At 36.8% G+C, this 22,091-nt stretch overlaps 1 protein-coding gene across 1 annotated transcript in view; it reads left to right on the top strand.

The window, feature by feature from the left end:
• Positions 1-21,604, top strand: part of CABCOCO1 (ciliary associated calcium binding coiled-coil 1) — a 129,929-nt gene extending 108,325 nt beyond the window's left edge. The window contains exons 6-8 of the mRNA XM_021699923.1: positions 15,680-15,802; positions 16,207-16,347; positions 21,530-21,604. Coding sequence (XP_021555598.1) covers positions 15,680-15,802; positions 16,207-16,347; positions 21,530-21,604 — 339 coding nt within the window. The remainder of the gene's footprint in view (positions 1-15,679; positions 15,803-16,206; positions 16,348-21,529) is intronic.
• Positions 21,605-22,091: the final 487 nt, after the last annotated feature.

Here is a 22,091-nt window from a genome sequence, read left to right on the forward strand (position 1 = left end):
GATAACTGAGGGTAATCTTAGTTCATAATCAAACAAAACTAGTCCTTCAGTGGCACTCTTGTGTTGTACTGGCGTTTCAGCCCTAGGAGGCACTACAGAGCCAGAGCTGATGGCCTCAGAAAGGAGACGCCATTGGCCCTGGTCCTTACTCACTGCCATGCAGCATTCATAAACCAGCTCAATCTCCATCTAAGAAAAAATATATATATATGTAAACACCATCTGTGTCTTAGTAAAAAATGGAGTTAAATAAAACCACTAATTCAATAAGGTTGAAATAAAATACGACAAATGCTTTGGGAGGGAGGTGCTGTGGTGTGAGTTTTCATTTCCAAATGCACACCTATATTCTGTAAACCTATATTTAAGTAGATCAGCCATTTGCTACTTTTCTCTTGAATCAACATCTTGTCCTTTGAAAGAGTAGCAGCATTTCAGTGCTATTCCTGTATGTGTATAGTCAGTAATGTTTGTCAAGAGCTTTGGGAGAAAGGGACTACACAAATGTCAGTAGTTATTAATATTTGGATTTTTAAAATATATTTAACTATCAATGTGTTTTCCATAATCTATGACCAGAGGCCTATTTGTATCCCTCCAATTATAAACATTTTAAGTAAAAATAACCATTAGCCAACAATAGTATTTCTTCTGTTCATCCTTATAAGAAAAGTAATATTTATCAGCAGTTAACAATTATGCTCAACTTCTTCAAGAGCCAAGTTTATTTTAAAATGTTTTTATAGTCAAGTGGTTTAATGCCACTTATTCCTCTGGCTTCGGATAATTATTATGAAGAGGAGCTAGCTGACAGTGGAAACACCCACACACTCCACCATGCCCTTCCCTTCCTTGCTAGTGTCTTCGTTTGGCTGATTCCCTAACTGGTACATCATTCAGTCATCAGCTAAATAAAGTATGACTGACCCAGCAGTCCCCTATTCTAGCCCAGTTGTAGCCATTTCCACATTGTTATAATTGATTTTGTATCCCCTGCCTTCTAACTTCATCTCTGGATTGTAACCCCTGTGAGCGCAGAAATCCTACCCGGATGGAATGTACCCAGCTCAATTGAACTGAACTGAAATCTAAATCTTACTCAAGAGGCAAAACTCTTCTTTTAAATATGAGATCTGGTACAGCATACAGCTTACTAGCAAGAAGTCATAGCAAAGCCAGCAAAATGTTTTTTTACTTTTCTGCTAAGTGGTATTTCTACTCTGTTTTCTTCGAAAGATCCAATGTATTAAAAAAGGGGACAGAGGATAATGGAACAGTTGGGTTGACCTACAGTTGGTTCTCAAGTTCTCTAGTTCAAAGCCTAGTTTAGCTTAAAAAACAAAATTGATTTGAGGACCTCTCACCATGTGCCCCATCCACTCATGCATTTTTAAGAATTATACAAATTCCCACGTTTGGCATTGACTCATAAAGACAAGAATAGGTCAAAATGTAAGGCCAGTGCTATGTAAAGCAGTCTACAAATACAGACCTATCCTCTTTCTGGCTCAAGCCCTTCACTTTTATGTGCACTAAATTTCACTCTAGTTTTCATAATAATAACAATAAATATAATAATAAAACCTTGTTTATATAAGAGGTTCATCTAGTTAAAAATGCAGTGAGATTCATGGTACTTTATATGACCCAATTTATATTCCCTTTGATGATTTGAAGGTGATAACTTCATGTGATTCATTGCCACCTGGTTCTGAATTTTAATAACATAATGACTCATCATGATTTTTACATTTCTTAGAGAACCAGCTTGGCCAAACCATGGCAGTTGTTTTTACTGGGGTCATCTGAACTACGGTTCCCAGAATGCTCATGAAAGGGATATGCTTATGTGTTCGGAACAGCCATAATCCATCATGGCGGGTGCCAGGTCGACACATTATGAGTTTACAGTGTCAGCCCAGTAAATTAAAGCTTTGTTGTAGCCCAGCTTGCTATGCAATTATTTCCAGTTCATATCCTATAAATCATCACTCTTCACATGACAATCAACAATTCCCATCTAATATTCTAAACATCCATGTTTTGTGTTAATTGTGCTGTCTGATTGTGCACCTAGAACAATGTGGCGTGACTGGTACTGAAGCTTAGAAAATAAATTCTACTATCACTAGAACCTATTTAAGGAATATTCTACCTCTTCACATGTTTGTCGAGCTGTTTTGTATTTATGTTGAAATAATAGGAAATGAATTTAAATAGAAACACTTCTCGTATCTTATCTCTGCAAACAAAAAAAAAACATAATTTACAATAAATTAGCACCGCAGTTGTTAGTGTAGCTTGGCTCTATTTTGCAATTCTCACACCGAAGCTCACAAGTTGACGCTTTTTCTGATAAGGTAATCTTTATAAGGTAGTTCTGTAGGTGATTAAATCTGACAGATGCTAGTGAGATGGTGAAGTTCAGAGATGTAGCAGCAAACGCTTTAAAAAATTCTTGCTAAAATAATAAAATGCCTTATGATCTACCAGCAGGAAAATCGATCTAATAAAAGGATAAATCAATTATAAGGCTGTACTTCTATGTCTACAACCAAAAATAAAATTATTTGCCAATGAGCAAGTAAGCAAACGAATTATAACAAAATAAACTGTAAGGAAAATGCTATTTTTTAGAATAAAGAATGACTAAAATATTATCTTCCCAGATGTTTCTTAGTATTTACCATCATTGCTGAAATGAACAGAATAAAATGTTTCAAATACAACTAGAAGCTTAAGAAATAGAATGTGACTTTTCATAACATTTTGATATTCTATCTGTTCTTCAAAACATGCCTTGAACACCAGATCCCTCAAAGGTAAAAGCTTCATCTTCTCTGAGGACAATGATGATAATCAGGTGGCTGATGTTTACAATGATACCCCAATCCAAAATCGGTTAAGGCTCAGTTGTAGATTGTATGATTAGATTAACCTAATTAATACTATGGCTTAGTTTTGCAATTTACCTTTATTATTTGAATGGTTTTAGTCCTGGTTTCTTATTTCTAACAGGATCTCAAAACAGTAGCTCATTGTCCTTGCTTGTTTTTGATTACTTAAATGATGTTAGCTTTGCAGGAATAGATTGATACTACAATCTGTTGAAGCACTATATTACAGCATGCGCTGTTTTCTGATTTTCTTATCTAAATATCAGTTGCCTAATGTATGGAGTTCATTTATAAATACCAGGAAGTACCCTGCATCAAGTAAATTAACATGCTGGGCCACATTCTCTGGCTTCATTAGCAACCCTTCATGCCAGGGCTGTGTTCATACAAGTGTGAAAACCAGAACGATCCTTCAAGGCTTTTCCTGGCCTGAATAATTTCTTCATCAGGGAAAAGGCTACACTCATCCTAATATTCCAGTCTTACCACCACAGTCTATTCATTTGGCATAACTCCATCTCACATGGATGCCTTTTGGAAGAATCGAACCATTAATAGCGGGGAGAATATGTCCAGTCAAGAAGCCAGTCTGGACACCCAGATGAGGAGCAGTCTGAGTTATAGGTCATAGTAGATGGCCAAAGTTGGGGGCATGGGCTGGTGGCAGGGAGGAGATACAGAAAAAAATCGTAAAATTTGGGACCATGTATGTCAGTAGACTTCTATGGCAGGGGGAAATGGTGGTAGAATGATCTATTGACCACAGTGATTTTCTACATTTAATTATTCAATAAATATTTATTACTTCCCCATTATTTATCCACCGCCTGCCAGGAGGTGAAGTGGTGAACAAAACAGACCAAGTCCCTACCCTCAAGAGATCTTTGTTTATCGTTACTGTAGACATAAATGACATGGAAATATATATTTAAAAGAAAAACAAGCTTCACATGTTAAGCTGTCTCTACATGCCTGGCATTTTGTAAGTGCTTTACACATATTGATTTAATCTTTACAAATCCCATGTGGTGGGTAACTACTATTATCCCCATTTTCTAGATGAGGACAGTGGCCTTTGTTGTAGGATCACGTATGAATAAGCATCCTCAGAGAGCTACAGTTATGCCTTATGACAATGACTGTGTTTCAATATAGCAGGTGATATTTTGGTGCAAAGAATTTTAAAATAAAATTTGTGCCTTCTGTTTTTCACTCAAAAGAAATGAATGATTCAAACTATGAAAACAGGTGTCTAAAATCTGTGAGACAGAACAAACACTATAGTTCCTATAGGACAGCTGTTGAGATCAAGCCAAAGCACCACTGGGCCTCCACTAGAAGAGTAACTTGGTACAGCTGTCTAATTCCTTTCATGAAATGGATGGGACTGATCAGAAATTAGAGCCACAGGATGGACAATGAAACTCGTCCACAACAGAACGAATATCTCATTCACCCAGGTTTGACTTTAAAATTATATCAGCCATGAAAATTATTTCACTGTCTTCTGTCGTGAGTAATCGGGCTATATTTAATTTTAATCATTAAAATGTAAAAATAATAAAAGCCATCAAAATAGTCTATAGTCAATTTTCTGATAAAGCGAATTTGTTTTTTCCTCCATTTGTGATTTAAATGGCCTCCAGAAAGTTTTTTGGAACTAAGTGTTAATTAAAAATATGGAAATGGATTTAAAGCACATTACAGCACACAGTGGAAGAATAATCACAAGAGATTTGTTCACACAACCATACTCATTTCTCAACGTGTTTTTTAACTGTCTAGGTTATTGGTTGCTTTTCTGCATGTGCCTGTTCCTAGAAAAAACTGTGATTCCAAAGAAAACAGTAATTACAATTACAACAAATGAGACAAAATGCTGTTTGAGCGGGAACATGCAGTTTTAGTCACCAACAGCAAACTGATGCTCCTATACTTTCCTGTTTACACAAATGAATTAAGCATGTTCTCAAATTTGTTTATAAAACAAATGCCTTTTACATCTTGCCATCTTAAAAAAAATTACAATCTCCATGTCTTACTTTTGTTGAGTTAATTTGGAATTATGCACAGTAGGGCTGCGAGGAACCAGTGAACAAATTGTTTCTGAAATTCCCTGAGAACTTATGCTTTCAGATCCCTAGTATGCATATATCATTTTACTTTCCTGATCCTGTATTTTTTCACCTGTAAAGCAGAGAGAAACACTTTTGGGACTCCACAAAAAAAAAAAACAAAAAACAAAAAACAAACGAAAAAACAGTGGAAATGCACTTGCCGCCAAGGATTAGGTGCATGGGCTATGGAGTCAAATAGATCTGGGTTCAAGTTCTGCCGGAATTTGCCATTCTCTAGTTAGTTGTGTGACCTTGACCGAGTTACCCAACCTCTGTGAGCTTTAGGTTCTTCATTCAAAAAATGAGGTCAATAAAACCTCTCTTCACAATGCAGTATGAATTGAAGGCCCTAATATTTATAATGTGCTTTCTAACTAGCTCAATGCCAGGTTCAGAGTAGATTCTCAATAAACGAGAGTTTCTTTTCTTTATCAGCAATGTTCATTTTCCTAGATGGTGGCCAGTGCTGCCACAACACCAATGGGTACCATTCACATTTGTTTTGAGGATTGGAGATGCAGGTAGGTGGCCCATGGAGAGCAATGTGAATCATGGACCCTGGAATTGAGCAACTCAGAAAATCTAGAGATTTTCTGATGTTAATGTTACTTCCATCAGGAGCTGTGGAGGGGCAAATGGTATCTCTGAGGAATTCTCTAGAATTTTAGACCATACTGTGTAAAACAACTCTTAGTTTAAGCAATGCAGTCACGTCAGTGAGAGATGGTTTTGTTGTTTGGCATTATAGCAATCGAGCAAATACTCTAGGACTCATTCGTAACTGAGAAATACATGTATTGCCCTGATGCAATAATAAACCATTAGATTTGCTTCTCCAGGTGGTACATTTTTCCATGTTAAACTTTTAAAACTGAATCATAGCAGATCAAACAAATTGGCAGCCCTGAAAATTTTTAAATGAATGGTTACCCTAATGGAGTATTTAACACCTAATGAATGCCACCTTTGTACAAAGACCTGAGCTAGGGTCCCAAGATGAATGACACGGTCTCTGCCCTCAAGTCATTTCCACAAAGTGGTGGGAAATCCCTCCTGCATGGCTATAACTCCCAAGTACAATGGAACAAATACTCTGCAAGGGGAATAAGCAAAATCCTCTGAAGCACAAGGGAGACCAAGGAAAACTTCCCCGGAGTGAATGAGCTAGCCTGGCAGGGCAGATGGAATATTGGTTGGCCAGGATTCGGAAGAAGTGCCCTCCAAGCAAAGAGGGCAGCACAGGCAACACTCATGGCTGGGAAAGCACCTCCATTCACCCTTGCTGGCTGGCTGGCTGGCTTTCTTTTTTCCCCGTAGCAAACGTTTATCGAGCCCCCACTATGTTGTAGGCAGTGTGCATCATGGGAAAGTAGTAATGCGGTGTGGCTGGAGTTCATGATCTCTGAAGGCAAGATCTTGGCTCTGGAGGCTACCCGTGGGCGCGGTTAAGAAAAAGAAGGGGGCAGGTGTGACACATCACAGAGGTTGCCCCCAACACCTGATTTAATGTTAGGACCAAGGGAGAGGGACCAACTGAAGACAACCTCAACATTTTGAGTCCAGAAACCAAGAAGCCGGTGATGTTATTGAGTGATGAAGAAAATGAAGGAGGAACAGGTTTGTGGAAGATAATTAAGTAGAAATAAATGGACAAGCTGCAGCCTGTCTAAGATTCCATTAAGTACTGAGACTGTCATCCAAATATTCTTCTACATCATGACAGAAAAATACGGAATCTGAGGATCTGCAGAGCCTGGCAACTCCGAGGCTTGTATAATTAGAGAAAAGGCCACTTGAAGTTTAGTAACGTAGGATATAGCATCTGTAACTGAACTAGAGATGACCTAGCCTCACCCCCTGATTTTACAAATAAAGAAAACATGCTCCAGAGATACTCTCTACTGAGTGGCAGAGCCAATGCAGGACTCTGACTACACATTTAATGGGGGGGGGGAAAAAATCCAGATTTCTAAAACATTCAAATCTGGAATACAGATACCACCTAAATTTTTCAGAGTTGCCATGATTTCAGTTTCTTTTTAACAGATTATAAGCGAAAGGTCTTTTTTGCAAAAATCTATTGCTATGTATGCCATTGTTCACAAAACCAGTTTTGTAATTAATTTCCAAGAATTCTGATTCCATGAAAAGCCTCGGAAACTTAGAGGACCTAGAGCTGTTCCTGGGAAGGAAAGACAAGACTCTTTTTAGGTTATTGAAATAATGACACCCCCATGTATATAATAATGGGCTGCCCGGCATGGAAGGAAGGGCCTGGGTGCTCCGTGAAAGAGCCCTGTTTCCAGAACGCCAGGGACACAAGAGTAATCAACAGCAGTTTTCTCAGAAGCACGAAAATCCTGCCCTGCTGATCAAAGAAGAATGACTACTGCACTTAAAGAACCAGTTAGTGGAGATTTTAAAAGGAGGGCTGGGGGAGGGATGGTGGAGGGAGCTAGGCTGAGGGGGAAATATTTATAACTGTGACAACATGTTTCCTTGTAATAATTTATGAGCCCACTGGAGAAAAAGGAAACACACAAACTATGAATAAAATATCCAAAATGTAAACATCATGCCTTCTGCAAATTTTCTTTAGTTAAAAATTAAAGTTGAGGTTGACTAAAGTAAATGACTACATTTTCATGGTCTCTTATTTCCTTGATGCTAAGGGTTACCAACTGATTTACAACTTCCTGTGTTGTTTTTTAATCTATATTTGTCAGCATATTTTTAATGTCAGATTACTTAAAATAGACATCTTGGGTCTAAGAGGTCAGGAATAATAATAGTATGTTGACTGCTCTAAAGACTTCATAGCACTCTACAAACATTCTAGTTTGGCCTAAAAAAATAAAACTTTATATTTCTAAATGAAATTAATTTCAATATAGTTCTAAGAAATTTTTTTGTTTTGGAGGGGTTTTTTTGCTTCCAACGGATGATGACTTCAGGACTGAAGGGCAAGTCAATTGGTATGCTTTGAAGTTAAGTAAATTACATGGATAGCTTTATCCAAATAGTTTCAGTCTCCTCTTACTCAGGTAATTTAAGCTGTGAAAATAACAGGAAGTCCGTGAAAAGAGAAAGACTAGAACCAAAGACTTAGGGTTCCTTCATTTACTGTAGTTTCTCTTCTATTCATTATGACTTATTGTCTCAGATGATTTCTGCAAATTCCAGGTACTTGCTCAAAAAGAGTATTCGCAAATATAAAGGCCATGAAATAATTTCATCTTCATAGAAGCTATCATAAGATATAATTAGAATGCAACATATATAAAACCAATTTTTTAAATTTATATTTGAAAATTCAACACTGGCTTTCAGCAAAGATAATTGCATAACTCATCTTTATCATGCTGACTAATTTGCAGATACTGATACTTAATTCTTGAAACAGGAGATAATTTAGAGTATTTCCTCAATTTTAAATATTAAAAACCATCAAGCTTTAAATAGAATGCCAAGATGAAGCCAAAACGCATTTATCCATGATCAGAACTGTTTGAAATACTTTACACTGAGTTCAAGGATATGCCTTTTAGAGTGTAACTTAGTAAGCTAAACAAATATACTCTTGAGTGGCTTTTTAAAAATATCTTGGATCCCTCTCCCACTCCCCCTGCTTGTGTTCCCTCTCTCACTGTCTTTCTCTGTCAAATAAATAAATAAAATCTTTAAAAAAAATCTTTGAAAAGCATTAATTATTTTCCAATTATTTATAATAGAACCAACCATACTTTCCCTCTCTCACCCTGAGGAAGTTGCAAGATAAGGTCAATCTAAGAACCAAAAGTACAATGTTGAACTTAGCAGTTTCAAGAGCTCTGGCGTTTCAGTTTTCACAAGAAGGACACGCAAAAAATGTGTCCTATAGGCCCTAACTCCTTACCTTTGACGACATCTGTTAAAGGGAATCTTTTGGAAGTGAACTCAGTCTGGACAACCACAGACCACACTGGATGCTGAAAAATGAAAGGTGAAAAAAGTGATAAATTGGGTGGGGAAGGGGGGAGGGGCAGCTTTTCTAATTTTGAAAGTTAGATGTAAACATTCTCCTTTTCTAAATACGTGGTTTGTCTCAGTCCCGATCGTGCCACAGAAGAACTAACTATGTCATGTTCTCTAGGTCTCCAGAGAGAAGTTATTTGGGTCCAAGGAATTCTTCAAATAAGATGACATTGGATTTATATTTGGTAATTTAAAGGCTGTGACTATATGGAAACGGTGATGGTGTGTCCTTATTAACAAACTCTTCTGCATTAGCTGGACTCTTGGGGCAATGTTAACAATTTCATATAGAAATAGCATGGACCAGTATCCTTAATATGGCTACTCTACTCTGTCTTCCAGCGCTGGCATTAGAAAGATGATCCTTTCAATAATAACAGTAATTATAAATAATAATAATAATACACCTTTGGGTTTAATAATACTTTCCCTTTGAAGAACTCCCAGAATTTTCATCCACATTATCTAATTTGTGCTTGAAACAATCCAATGAAGTAGCCAGGTAGCAATTATCATTATCCTACTCTTACAGATAAACAAACGGAGGCCTAGGGATTTTCTTAGCATCACACAATTAGGAATAGAGCCAAGTCTAAAGCCTATAATTCAGTGGTCTATCTTCCAGATTATTGCCATCTTTAGAAAATATCTGGGTATCTGAAGAACTGTTCTATCCCTCAGGAAATGTTTACACCAGAGCCAGATCAAAACATCTTTTCCTTTTAAATTGCATTTATACTACAAGAAGGCACTTTTTTTTTTTTTTCAGATTCATTAGAGAGGATTTTGTTGTCTGAGGTCATTAAGATAGCAGTATTCAGATTTCTTTTCAAATTGTAATGTTGGCCTTAAGCAGAACCACACTTGGAAATACTAAAGATGTCTAAAATACTCTGGAATCGGTTTCTTTCGTTATTTCACTTTTTAAAAAAATTTCAAGCCCAAGTTAAACAAGATCAAATCAAGAGATATAAATAAAAATGGGCACAAGGTGTTAACTCAAGTGTCCTAGCCAGACTGCAATTTGGTTTACTGTGGGCCTGCCAACTTAAATTCCTCCTTGCCACTTCAGCTGGAATGGGTAGTCTTCATTTCCTGTCCTAACTTGTCCTGTGTCACAGGTCACCGTTGAGGTGATCGGCATGTGGATCTGGTGGTCTCAAAGCTCTGTTAAGTTATAGATGTTCAAACTGCCAGTATGTTGTGGATAAAAATAGAAGTTGTTATTAGATGTCTATTCATACCCTGCAAAAGCCTGGCAACATTTTGAACCTTTTCAAAATGTAAATACTGCATATTAAGCACAGGAAAGAAAATTAATATGCTGCATTTGCAAATTTATTTCCAAGTCAAAAAATGCACAGGGGGAGGAGGACTGTTGTAGCAGAATTGATATTCTACATTTATGGGGTATATTAAGAAGTTTCTAATGGCCTGAACACAAAAGAAAACACTTTAGAAATGGATTAATTGAAGTTTCTCTGATAATCTGAGCTTTTGAATTTCCTCTCTTTTGATTTTAAATTTATGGCCTCAGTATGACATTACCAGAGTTTATTGCATTTTGCAGGTGGCACTCATGTGTTGTTACTTTTTGTGTAGTATATTGTGGGCAAGGGGTTACAATTTTTGTTAAAAATTTCCAGAACCACACATGTACCTCTTCATTAGACTTGCAAATGAGTAATGCCTTTTTTCAAGGGGAGAAAATAGTTAAAACATTACAGGAATTTTTGTGCCTTTTTTCCTTAGTTAGTATTGGGAAATGTTTGCAATAAAGTTTGCTTTTTGAAACTTTCACATTTTATAGTAAGTTTTGATTTACATATGAAGTCATCATCTGACAATTTGAAACAAATGTCTTTTTAAAGCATACCAGTTTTTTGTATGTATTTCTATCGCTCCAAAAAAGTTTTAACAGATTTATCTTGCTTTCTGCTATTCAAAACAGTGGTGAGTTGTCATTTCAATGGCATGTTTTAATATCTTGACTATTTTAATAATTGGATTTAATCATTTAGTAATTGCCACCTTGATCATAGATGTCATCAGTCCAACCACTACCCACAAATCCATCCACAATTTTTTCCAAAGAAAAACAATAAAAAAATAAGTAACAAAAAAAAACATTTAAAAAACAACACAATAACAAAAACAGTAAGCCAGAGTTTGTACTATCAATAATACTAACACATAAAATAGAAAAAGAAAGCATGAAGTAACACAATTTTCAGATATAATTTTTATACTTCTTCTCAGACACAGTAAGATCCGAAGCAGATTCTAATTCCTATAAGCATTCTTCAAACCTACACTGACCCTGTACTTAGTTCCAGGAGGACTCAAAATTCCTATCACTTATTCCCATGATAAATGTCCATTTTATATTGAATATGTAACATCTTAAAAGTATTCTAGTGATTTCATTTGGCTTGTAAAGATCTTGGATTTTTTAAAACCTACATAATATTTTAGTGATGAAATTTTGTACTTACGAGTATTAAATTATACCAAAAAGCCATTTACTTGATATTCTTTAAATACCATAGCACAATTCAACTAAAGCTCAGATTGTAAACCATCTTAAATAACACTAATGCAGTGTGCACGTAATGAACAATATAGCTAACTTAAGTTAATTTTCATGTAACAGATAACATCTGGGGGAAATGTATATTGGTAAGTTATGCAAAGCTAATTTTCTAGCGACCACATCTGTAGAAGTTATTTATTGTATGTTCACTTAACAGTCCATTATTCTGTTTAGAAATCTATTCTCTTCTTTATTAGAGCTTTTAATGTACTCACCTTGGTTCAAATGGTCTGCTCATTATCAGAAAAAATATAAATGGCATTCACATGGAACAACATGATTGTTTTTATTATATCCATTTGTGTGCAAGCATTCAAAAATGGCAAGAGAAACACATTTATTGCTTTACATTCAAAGTAATATTTAGGGGGTATTTGAAAGTCAAGCAAAACCAATCATTTGGCCAAATGGATGTATGTGTATAATCAGAAACTCCTGATTTTTAATCTCAGCATTAGGCCTCAGGCAAGTCACTTAAAGTCTTTTCCTTTGTTTCCTGATCTGAAGATTATGGGTGCTATTCTCTTAGAGAAGAAGAAAGGGTGCTTGCTAAATCAGGGTACGAAATAGGAGCATTTTTTTAATAAACATACTTGATCCTTTTTCTGTTTTTATTTTCCTAGGTTTAAGAGGTAACATATTAGACTTTTGAGGAAAAAAATATGAGACAATTACAATGCTACAGGAATGTATAAAATAGTTATAAAACTAGCTTTATTTAATTTGCCCCAACTATTCATAGACTTGAGGAAATTATAACGTTCTTTCAGAAAATCTAACTTAATAAAGCTGACCATGTCTTTCTGTTTTAAATAGATTTTATTACAGAACCAGTGATGTTGTAAAACATGAGGTTTTGTTAAAAAAAATACAAAGGCCTAATTGTATTTTTTTAAGAAAGTATTGCATCAGACGGTTTCATTTAAACATATTTGCTGGCTCTGTGCTCTCACCACAATTATTGATTCTAATTTTCCTTAAACTTGTTTTTTAAAAAGATTACTTAATGGGGGAAAAATCACTATGATGCTTCTGGCACTAGGTTTATTTCAAACTGTATATTTGACAGTATGCCTTCTTATTATTAATGAGATGACTTTATATTTACCCCCATCTGAAACTGGGATATTTCTTTCCTTTGTAGTATCTTAGTAACAAAGCCAAATGTAACTCTCTGTGAAAGAGAAAAATGTAGCTATGATCTGGTTCACTGATAGTATGCAAAACACTCTGAAGAAATTCTCACCCCCAGTTTTTGTGCAGGAATTAAATCAAATGAATACCTGTATGAGCTATGAGCTATATTCATAAAAATCAAGCAAAAGAGATTCTTGGGATAAACAGGAGTTTCACTCCACCAAAAAAAATAATAATAATAATGTGGGGCTGGGGGTGGTCCAAGTTCCCGAGTATGTGCCCAGTACACACACACACACACACACACACACAACCAATGCCAAAGACCAGGAAAAGTGGATAGTTGGCAAGTAGTTCAGATGAGCCTTGTAAAGAAACGTGGACCACAGAGGTGTGAGGGACGAAACTTGCACACAAATATCTGCTTGCACTCACGTGTATGATCCGATGGAAAAAAGGGCACAAGGGGAGGCGGGGGGAATCAGCTACCACCAGGACGTGGAGGCCATCTGCTGAGAACTTCCACCAAGGGCACAGAAACAACTTGCAGAAAGAGCCTGTGTGTAGAAAAGCAGAGTTGCAAGACAAATTTGGCAAGAGCAACAAAATAAAATTCTGCTTCATTAAAAGAAATATTTTACCTTGAAGATTTGCTCATGCTTTCTTCCTCTGGGTCCACGGTAAATGCAGTAAACCCTATTGGGTTCCTTTCTCTCTGCTTTCCAATGGCTAACTCAGCACCACTTCCCCCAAATTCCTATTCCTCACCCTCTGTGAAAGTCTATACCACTCATCATCTGCCCTCGTCTCTAGATTCCCATGTGCAGCTTATTTATTTTACTGATAATGTTGCAAAGGACACTATATTTAGCTGTTTCATTTTCCTAGCTTGGTAAAATAAAGAGCAATATAAGGTGTGGGAGGATGAAAAACAAGCATGATGAAAAAAGGTACAAATAGTTTTGTGGGAAGAAGAAAATGTTTGTATGTCCCATTTAGGGGAAAAAATGACATGAATATGATGACAGAAAAGAATTGTTCTTATATATATATTTTTTTAGATTCTATTTTGATTAACATTTAGTCAACTTAAGAAGAACGATCTGGAATGATGTCACCTAACAGAATAGAGATTAAGTGATTAATAGTAATAATTTCCAAGTATGGCAACATGATGACATGGATACTGAAAACTGCCCAGGACAAGAAGTTGGCACAGCAGGGTTTAACTCCCAGCCCGGGCACTAAGTGATGATTTGACCTTAAGCCAACCATTTAATCACTTGGTTTCCAAACTGTGTTGACTACAGAGTCCTAACACTTCAGTTCTTCTCTATATTTATACTAAGCAGCAGCTTCCTATAAAATCGAATTAAAGTTAATAATATGAATTCAATGCAAAATACACTGGGATGACCAAGCAATAGCTTGAGCTTTCAGGACATTCCCAAACCTATCTAAATAAGAAAACATTATTAATATTCAAACGATGAAACATTACAACCTATAAGTTATACATGACCACATGTTTAACAGGTAAGTTAACTTGAAATATTGTGGAGAAGCTAGAAAGGAATGGATGATGATTTCAGGTTTTTCCAAGTCCCGTAGGATGGTAATTAGCTGGTGATTTTATGCATTTCCAGAGTTTTGTCTTTAAACATGTATGTTCAGGGTCTGTCTTTGTCAGCACATGGTGGGTGGCTTCACCTCTGGGCCTCAAAAGCAAGCTCACTGTATAAATGAGAACATCAACATACCGATGTACAGTGAGGAATGCAATAGGCATGAAGATCAAAGCACTGAGCAGGGTACGTCTTTATAGATCAATGGAGATGGGAAGTCAAATTATGATCAAGATGTTGCTTGTTAAACACAGAATCAGAACAAGAGGAACTAATTAAATGATTCAGATGTTTGCTGTAATCAGTACCCTCCTCTCTTTCTCACCTTCAAGTCACAGTGGGATGGACACTGCTTAAGTTGACTTGACTCCCGTTTCTTCATTTCCAGTGTTGACCAACCATCGCCCTCCCTCAGATTTACACACTTGCTACAAAATTCTGAAGTGCTCACGGTGAGGTCTTGCCTCACCCTCTGTGTTTTTGGTTGGTTTTGCAGATCTCCTCTCTGATTCATAGTGTACTGGCTTTATGCATTAACCTTCAGAGTCTTTATTGTCCTCATCACCAAGTTCTCGGTGGCCACTTTGCCATTGCCCCCAAGAATGACCACACTCTGCTGAGTAACATTGATCACAGTTAGGCTGTTGGTGAGTGTTTCAAGCACCCAAACTCTGCCAGAACTGGAGAAGATATACGGAGGATCTAAAGCACGGTCTCTACCTACAGAGAGCTTGTAGGCAACAGGAAGGGAACACTGACACATAAAACATTTAAAGATCAAGACAGTATAAAATGAAGTCCTTTATACACAAACAATGAATCATGGAACACTACATCAAAAACTAATGATGTAATGGATGGTGATTAACATAACAATAAAAAATTTTAAAAAAAATGAAGTCCTAAGCCACATAGTATAGAAAGAGAATAAGACAGTGGGAAGAATAAAATGCTAATTATCAGATACAGAGATACAGAGAGCAAAAAGCAAAAGAGAACTAAGAGGGCAGTGGTGTCAAGCATTCAGAGGAAATAGCACTTAAAATATAATAGACTTGGCACTATATATATGCATATGCACACTTATATAAAATTATATGCACATTAATTATACATAATTATATATTATCATATAATTTTAATTAATTTAATTGATAATAGGTTGTATGATATATGTTATATAATATGTGCTGTGTATTATATACTATATATTCATTACAATATAGAAAGGGAAATGAATGAATTGGCTGAAATTGTGGTTAGTCACCATGATACAGCTCTTTTCTTCCCCTCCAGCAAGTGTTAGAGGTTGTCAAGGCTTCACGTGGTCTCTTTCCGGATCCTCTAGAAGAAGGAATCTCATTTGATATTTATTCAACATTCATAGAGCCACCTCCAACATTGGATACAGAAATGAAGGTAGGTTTCCTTCTGTCTCTTAATTCACCTTGTCTCAGCATTTTATTCTCTATGGGCAGGAGGGAAAAAACCAAATGCTCTTCCATTTTCTTTCCCTCTGATTTTTCCCAGTTCAGTATAAATATTTCTTTTAGGGTTGACTTGCTGGTGGGCCAGCTGAGGATGGCTCAGCAATTTCAATCTCTCCACTCCCACTTTCCTCAAAGTAAGCACTGATTAGCAGCACCATGACTTGATCTGTCCTGATGCTCATGAATAACAGAAATGCAGGATAACATCCAATCAAAATCTTCCAGATCAACATCATTCCTTGTAGAAAAGTACCCAGAGGAAGTTTTAGGTTACATATAAATCACTGAACGTTCCAGAAGTCACCTGAGTGTTCTTTATTTTTAATATTCCAGGGATTGGATCAAGAACAAGGCCCTGAGGAATCCCAGTCAGAAGCCAACACTTCCGACGTGGATCCTTTAGTGGGTTTCACCATCAAAGATATAAAAGCAGTTCTGGATCAAGTCACAGATGATATTTTAATTGGCATTCAGGTACTCAGCCTTGATAGTGTGCTCACTTACTTTATTATTACTGGTTAATTAGCCAACCTGAGCCTTAATGTCTGTAAACACTACCCACACTCTGCCAGCAAGAGTGATGCTTATGATGGAGGACTTCAATTTCACATCTCCCCGTAATTCACAGTTGAGTCATCTGAGACTCAATAAGATCACACGAAACAGGTTCCCCAACAGCACCTAGAGTAGGGTGTGTTGCCAGTTTCCACAATCATCCGTCATCAAAACCCAAAAAGTAAAACGGTAAAAACTTCATGCCCGTCATACTGTAAACATGGCTCATGCAAGAGTAAATGGAGTACCTTTCTAACAGCAAACACAGAAGATCAACCATAATTCTTAGGTAAGTCTTCCCACCAAATTTCTAAAGAGAGGCCTTCAAATCCTTGAACTCCCTCTCGGAGAGTTTGTTCCTTTTTATGTACCACTAATAGCTAAGCAATATACACCAAAGGCTGCCTGGAAATGGTGATGGGACAGCCATCCCGGTAGCAACTGCCACTCAGGGATCAGTCAGCTTAACTTTATGTCTAACCTTTTTTTCCTGTCAAAACAAAACAAAACAAAAACCCATCTCTACCTCAACACAAAGACTTGCATCATTTTTCAGGCAAAATGGTTAAATAAGTGAATTGCATACTTTAAGAAGATTTACAATTTCTTGTAGAAATGACCATGAATCAATAGAAAACAAACTACATGTTTAAAATATTAATGCATCTCAGGGAAAGATTTAATTGTTATCTGAACATAAGATGATATATAAAAAGCATACTATATTAACAACTAATTTAGAAAGAGCAAAAGATTAGCTTGGCATAAGCATACCTTGTTACTTGTCTAATCATCAAACTTTAATGCACTATTTATATAACATTTAATGATTTGATACCAACAGAACCAGCCAAAGTCCTCAGCTTAATAAGGGGTGTTTAGTGTTTACCAGAAATAGTGGTAGAACACGTTTTACACAAAGCTTTATTGTTAACAATCCCATGAATGTAATAACTGGTTACTGTGTGGAAGGGCAGAGTGCAGTTGAATTAAACTGAGTTCAGAACATATCTCCTTTTTAGATTTGATAACATTTCATCTAAATATAGTTTATGTATAATCATGGCCCTGGGCTCCTTTGCCAACCGGCAGCTCTGAAATTATTGCTGAGGAACTACTAGACAGTAATAGAATTGTTTGCAGGCCCCCAAAATTGAAAACATCTTTACCAAGGCCATGTTCCATGTAGTGAGCAGTATATTTTTAACTGTTCATTGAATTTTTTTTTTTTTTTACTGTTAGAGTTTGCAACATTTATACCACTACTCTATAACAGAAAGAATACGATCGCTGTATATGTGTGTTATTGTCCCTTTGGCCTAAAGCCAACCTTGCTGCGGCTGGAAGTTCATTAGCTTGTTCGTCTAAATGCAATTAGGCATAGAAAGGACTTGGACCAGAGGTGGGGGATGCAGATCCTTTAGGTGCCACAATCATTTCCATTTTAAGTGGATTCATGGACATTAGTCTGGGCCAAATTACTGCCAATTTTTCAATAAAATGGCTTGGTGATGTGGATTTATACAATGTCTCAAGTTCTAGCAAACCCCTTTATGTCTTTTCTCTCAATAGTCCTGGTAAACTACATGAGAATGAGCCAGGCACTTCCCTGATAAATAAATTGAAAAATGATAGACACGGAAAGACTAAATCATTTATCCAGTGTTTCCAGGGTCAGAAACTGTTGAAAGACCCTGAATGGGAGCTGTGACCTGGATTCTCGTTCCAATCCCAGTGTTATCCGCAAAAACCACACAACCTCTAATATCACGACCAGACTACTTTGGACTTTAATACTCCGGTGGTATGGCACGATTTCAGTGTTTACCCTTGTGTCTTGGTCAAGTCCCAAGTTTAATTACTCTCTGCCTACCTAAATTTTTTCCCCTGTTTTAGATAGGTAAGTTATTTTCCCCTTCTAAACCCTGCCTTCCAATGTTGCTGGCTCTTAAAACTACAGCATCCCTGTTCAAAGGTAGCCACGTGTCAGTGGTCAGTGTAGGAACACGCTGACTTGCTGTAGGACCATTTAATGAATTAGTTTTTGCAAGATGTTTTCAATTTTCCAATAGTTTTTTTGTTCTCCTTTATTTAAGAGCCATGCTGTTATTATAATTTTTGGAGGAAAAGGCAGTAGAGAATTCATGTTTTGAATACAGTTTTTAGAGCTCTTTCTCCAGTGTGGTTTCAGGCATTTTTCCCTTTCTATAATTCAGAAATTTCAGAGAATGTAGTGTGAATCTTTAAATTTTTTATGTTAATCCACTTACTTTCCCATTGACGAACTTTATAGTTCTAGAGATTTATTAAGAATGAAGTTATCTTGGCCCTGAGATATTAATTAAAATTATACTGAATAGAGCAAACATTTTAAGCTTATATAGTTTAGGAATTTTAATTTTAAAGATACATTCAAAATGAAATTATTTTGGCCCTGAGTTGTATAATAAAATTATACCCAATGGAGCAAACTTTAATATATTTAAAGAATTACGTTTCAGAAAAATATGAATACTAACACTACATTCTTACATTAAATGCTGGCTGTTGGCCCTAAGCAACAGGGTAAAATAATGTAAAAACCTTGAGGGAAGTTTGCCATCTTAGGACTATAGGTATTTTTAGGTCAACTTGAATTTCCAGGTTAGAAAAGCTGAGTGGGAGAATACCTCAAGGTAGTGGTCAGTGAGAGGCTATTGAGCCCAGGTCATGGGTTTTCCATTCTTCCCTTAAAGGCAATAAAAACTTTTCCTATGCTTGTGGTTGGTGGGATAGCTAATCTGCTCAGCAGTGTTCCGAGGAATAACAAGGAGACATGGTAGACTAATGACAACCTCGTTCTTGTCCAGAGCAGGAGGCTTTTCTTCCAGGTTCTGCTGGTTGGGTCTGAACCGAAGTACTGATCACCATAGGCTAGAGATCTGAAATGTAGCTCTCCTGTCAGCACACAACGCTATTCGGCATGCACCTTACCCTCACGAACCTTCTCCCGCAAGCCCACACCTGTGTCGATGCATTTTGTCTCAGTGAAATACCAGAAAGGCCTCCAAGTTAATGTGCAAACACTGGTGACACCATGAAACAGAAGCTGGTAGATGATAGTAGCTGCGTCCTTAGTTGAAAGAAAGGAAATTATTAGTGGACATTGAACACATTAATTGAAAGTGGGAAGAGTTAGCTGTTTAGTTAGAGTGGTGCTTCTCAATTCTTTGGAATTGTGACAAGATTATTTCTTCAAACCGTTTCAATTCCTCTATGGTCTAATAGGTTGCACGCCAGAAAGAAGCAAGAGTAACGTATTTTAAAAATCTTTCACAAGGCTGTATTACTGAAATATAACATTGGTGAATATATCAGAAAATTAAGAGTTGGAATTATGAATTTAAAAGTTAGCATATAATGTTAACATACTTAATTTTTAACTACTTAATTTTTCAGATAAAAACTAATCCCCAAAGTGGCTCAGGGACTTGTCCAAAGCTACATAACTAAATTAATCCCTATGTCTCCGTCTCCTAGACCAATGTTCTTTCCACCTCTACTAAAACCATGACCAAGGGGATTAGTGATTCCTGAAAAATGACAGAGTTCCTTTGTAACCTGGAGGACGATGTTCATTCTTCCTTGCCTCCTCCACCCAACCACCAAGAAAGGAAAAATGAAAAAAATGAGAAGCCAGAGGCCAGAGCTTCATCTAGGGCTTGATAAAACTTGAGCCAGGGGCGCCTGGGTGACTCAGTTGGTTAAGCGTCGTATCCTTGATTTCAGCTCAGGTTAGGATCTTGGGGTGGTGAGATGGAGCCCCATGTCGGGTCCGCGCTCAGCAGGGAGTCTGCTTGAGATTCTCTCCCTCTCCCTCTGCCCCACCTCACGCATGCGTGCTCTCTCTCTCTAAAATAAATAAATCTTTAAAAAACAACAATGAAAAAAACTTGAATCAAAAAGATGGGTACTCACATAAGGATCCAGAATTGTTGACATCAGTGTGATCTTTTCAGAAATATTGATTCTTACCATGAAGGTGAAACAAAATCTCATCAGATAAGGTAACCAGAGTGTACACTTCAAAACTATCTATTACAGTTACACTTATAAATAAATAAATAAGAATGAAAATTTATATGTAGCCCAAAGCAGTATTTGATTTTTAAAATTTATTCTGTATAAATTGAAATAACAGAAGTTTCTCAAAATACAGTTACCCCGAAGACATCAAATTATGTTATAGACGTTAACATTCTAAACTTCAAATTGCTTATTAATAGTTATGTGTATAAACTACTCCTCATACACTCGTAAACGTTTTTTAAATCACCTAAACAAAACACCAGTTTTGCCACATCGCTCACCACTGGCTTCTCTATACATAATTTTGTTACCCACCGTGAAAAAAAGGAAGACATTTCCGGGACTACTAATGTTCAGATAACGTGGAAGGATTTCTGGAATTTTGCGGGTAGCAATGTCAGCCCAGAGAATATCACTGCCAGAGGCTAAATGCTATCACAGCTGCGGCAAACACTAAAACCTGTCAGCAATCACGTACTTTTTTTCTACCCAAACTATACCACAAAGTGGCATAATTCCAAGAGTTATAATGTCTGATGAATATTCTTAATTCTGAGAATTATTTTAATTGTGAGATTATTTGTGTTGTGATTTCACAACAGAAGTTTTTTGAGATCCCGTTTAGAATGTATTTACACAGGAGACAAAAACATCATTGCAAAGGGGTGGGGGGACACACAACACCGCACTAACTGAGCCCAGAGCAGTTATTCTGATTCGGTGCTTATTGGTAAAGTCCGTCTGAAAATACAGATAAATTATCCTATCTTCCAACACAAGGCTATGTGAAAAATGGCTGTCCAAATACCACTTCCTGTTCATAGCAGCCATGCTATACATCGGGAATGTGCAGAGAAGTATGATAAAGTGTTATCACATCACTACAGGCTGAAACACGGCTCTGTCTGCAAAACAGGAAGGTGTGTGAGGGATAATGTCTGTCTTTAGGCACTATAGTATGTCAAAACCACAAAGACAATGTGCAGCAAAAGATAGCTCCATCATAACCACTTTTTTATGATTGTCTTCACAGACCGCGATAAACGAAAAGCTGCAAATACAGGAAGAGGCCTTTAATGCACGAATAGAAAAATTGAAAAAGGCCTGAGGACTCAGTACAAGGAGAGTGATGCTAAACTTCACAGAAACAAACACAACCAGCCAGAATAGTAGACTCTCCAGAGCAGCATATCTCCTTCATTTCGTTGGGAGAGGAAAACCAAGCCTCACATTTTATTATCCTAACTAATTAGAAAAGTATTGGCCCCCATTTTGCTATCTCCTGTCCCGTAACAGCCTCCAAATTTATGGCACTAAGTGTAATGAGAACATTTTGTACACAAGAGTTTGGAGAATTATATATAAAAATACAATTACTTTTACGATACCCCTTTGACATTTTGACTAGTAAATGCTAGTCATCTTCAGGGAGAGTGAAGCCAACATTTTTAAATAAGGAAAAATAATAATAATTTTATCCATATTGACCCAGTGAGCTGCCATATTACTGGAGCCCTGTGAACAGATACCACACTGCCAAGGATAAAACTTGCTAACAATAGCAATTAAAATGCATACACTATGGTTCCCCCCCA

The sequence above is a fragment of the Neomonachus schauinslandi genome, chromosome 6, assembly GCF_002201575.2.
Source record: "Neomonachus schauinslandi chromosome 6, ASM220157v2, whole genome shotgun sequence".
In the NCBI taxonomy this organism is placed as follows: Eukaryota; Metazoa; Chordata; class Mammalia; order Carnivora; family Phocidae; genus Neomonachus; species Neomonachus schauinslandi.